The sequence below is a fragment of the Ictalurus furcatus genome, chromosome 4 (assembly GCF_023375685.1).
Source record: "Ictalurus furcatus strain D&B chromosome 4, Billie_1.0, whole genome shotgun sequence".
NCBI classification, from domain to species: Eukaryota; Metazoa; Chordata; class Actinopteri; order Siluriformes; family Ictaluridae; genus Ictalurus; species Ictalurus furcatus.
Window position 1 is genome coordinate 32,401,203 of NC_071258.1, and position 2,125 is coordinate 32,403,327.

Below are 2,125 nucleotides of genomic sequence, written 5' to 3' on the forward strand. Positions count from 1 at the left end.
TTAAAGCTTTACTCAGGATTCACATAACTCTGAAGGCACTATTTACCCTGAATAATAGATGATGTCCAATAATTACTTTCTTCCAAACTCACCATTTCTACATCCTTCAGACAACAATCGACTAAAGTCTGCCGTCTTGAACGATGTGTCAGTTCTTTATATTCGCTCAAAGGACCCAAGGAATGAAAAAGAACGCTTCCAGAGAAAAGACACACCAGGGCTTCTCATGCAGAAGTCTTTTGTGTTTGTTCGGGGTTCTTTTAATAGATAATAGAGGGTTCTTAGCTTCTCTTGAATTGACGGTTAGATAACCACTGGTAATGGTCATTGATAAATGATAGCCAAATGATATAAAAGATCAACTGATTTACGGTATGTAGCTGTCCCAGTTTGTTCTGCAACACGATAGCTACAGTATGCACTACACATGCAACACATGATGTTATCACCATGGCTGAATAGGATGAATATATATCAGTCATGCGGATACAGAAAGGAGGGATGTTTTCTTTTTCATCCAGCATTAAAAACTGACCATGCCGAGCTTTCTGAATTGATAGGCAAGCAGGCAAGTAGTGAAGCTTCCTTCCCTGATGAAATCTCCATCTTGCTGATCAGCTAGCAGTTCCCAAAACGCATGCCGGGCTTGTGCAGCTATTAAGTGATGTTAGTGGTCCGGGATTATGCGTCACGTGTAGACCTTTTGTACATTTAGTATGTGTGTTTTACCTGGAAAGGTGCATGAAGATTACCTTTAAAGCTTTTATATTATTAAAACTAATTGATGTCCAATTATGTACCTTAAATTTTACACTATGTCCACTAGATTAACTCTTAATCTGTTGAATTATTGGTTACTGTGTGGAATTGAGGATGTGTGAGGAGATTGACTGAATACTGAGAGATTGTTTTAATGGTTGAATTCCACCACTGGTCTCTCTATTTATCTCACCATCATGGGCATCCACAGCAGGACTCGCGCCATTGCCAGGATGAGCGAGAAGCGTTTCTGCGCGAAGAGTCTGGCGGGGCAGCGGCGCACGCCGTCCTTATCGAAGCGCAGCTCACTGGCGGGCGAAGAGCACGAACACGTCTCGCTTTTACTCCTCAGGCCTGTCACATGGGACCCGAAGCCACTAAAACTCCTATCTAAACTCTCCCGAGAGAGAGAGGTGAAAGCGCTGGGCTGGAGCGCCTCGACGGAGCAAAGGAGCCGGTGCGCGAGAGGCGCGGCGCACACCGCCAGTCCGCCGGCGCACAGCGCGTAGAGCGCGAAGAGGAACGGCGCGTAGACGTCGTCGCTGTGCGGCAGGCAGCCGAGGGAGGCGCGCGCAAAGCGTCCCCAGCCGCACAGCGGGAGCGCACTCACCACCAGGCTCAGCACCCACACCATCGCGAGTGCGCACAGCACGCGACCACGTCTTCCGTTTCCTTCTTCTCCTTTGCTCTCCTCGCGCGCTCCGACGCGCTTGGTCGCATACAGCGCGTACGCCACGGCGAGGCACGCCTTTATGTTGCTCGAGAGTCCTTGGAAAACGTACAGGAGACCGGATAAAGTGCACATGGTTCCGTCGCAAGCCTCCGCCGTCCCGTTATTTCTCCTCCACTGCAGCACCATAGTGAGGCAAAGCGGCACCACGCAGATCAGGTCATCCACCGACAGCGAGGCCACAATGAGGCACATGGAGGACCTGCTCCTCGTCCTGAGCAGAGAAACGAGCGAGAAAATGCCACCCGCGCAGATCACGGCGGCGAGCGCGAGACACGCGCCGAAGAGGACGTGCCAGTTGGCGTCGGTCGTGTCCGCACCGTCCCGGCTCTCCGCCGTCAGGTTGGTCTTGTTTACAATGGATGACATCCTCTGAACCGTCGGATCTCACGCGCTCGTGCGAAAATCCATCAGAACGCGCGCGCTAAAAGTTCGTGTACACCTAGCGCGCATGAAACGTGCCCTGAATCCTCGGCACGCGAAGATGCACGTGCACTTTAATTTGACCGAGAAATGTCGGAAAGTGGCGTGGCTGCACTGTAGGGAGGCACAAATTAACGGTAATTTAGTGTTTTCTGGGAACCAGTGTGGCCGTAAAACGGCGCGGCTGATGCTCATCGTAGCCTGTTGTGCAGC

At 51.0% G+C, this 2,125-nt stretch overlaps 1 protein-coding gene across 1 annotated transcript in view; it reads right to left on the reverse strand.

The window, feature by feature from the left end:
• LOC128607032 (probable G-protein coupled receptor 149) overlaps positions 1–1,913 on the reverse strand; it is a 17,463-nt gene extending 15,550 nt beyond the window's left edge. Inside the window, exon 1 of the mRNA XM_053623648.1 lies at positions 953–1,913. Coding sequence (XP_053479623.1) covers positions 953–1,858 — 906 coding nt within the window. The 5' untranslated portion in view covers positions 1,859–1,913. The remainder of the gene's footprint in view (positions 1–952) is intronic.
• Between the last annotated feature and the right edge of the window lie 212 nt (positions 1,914–2,125).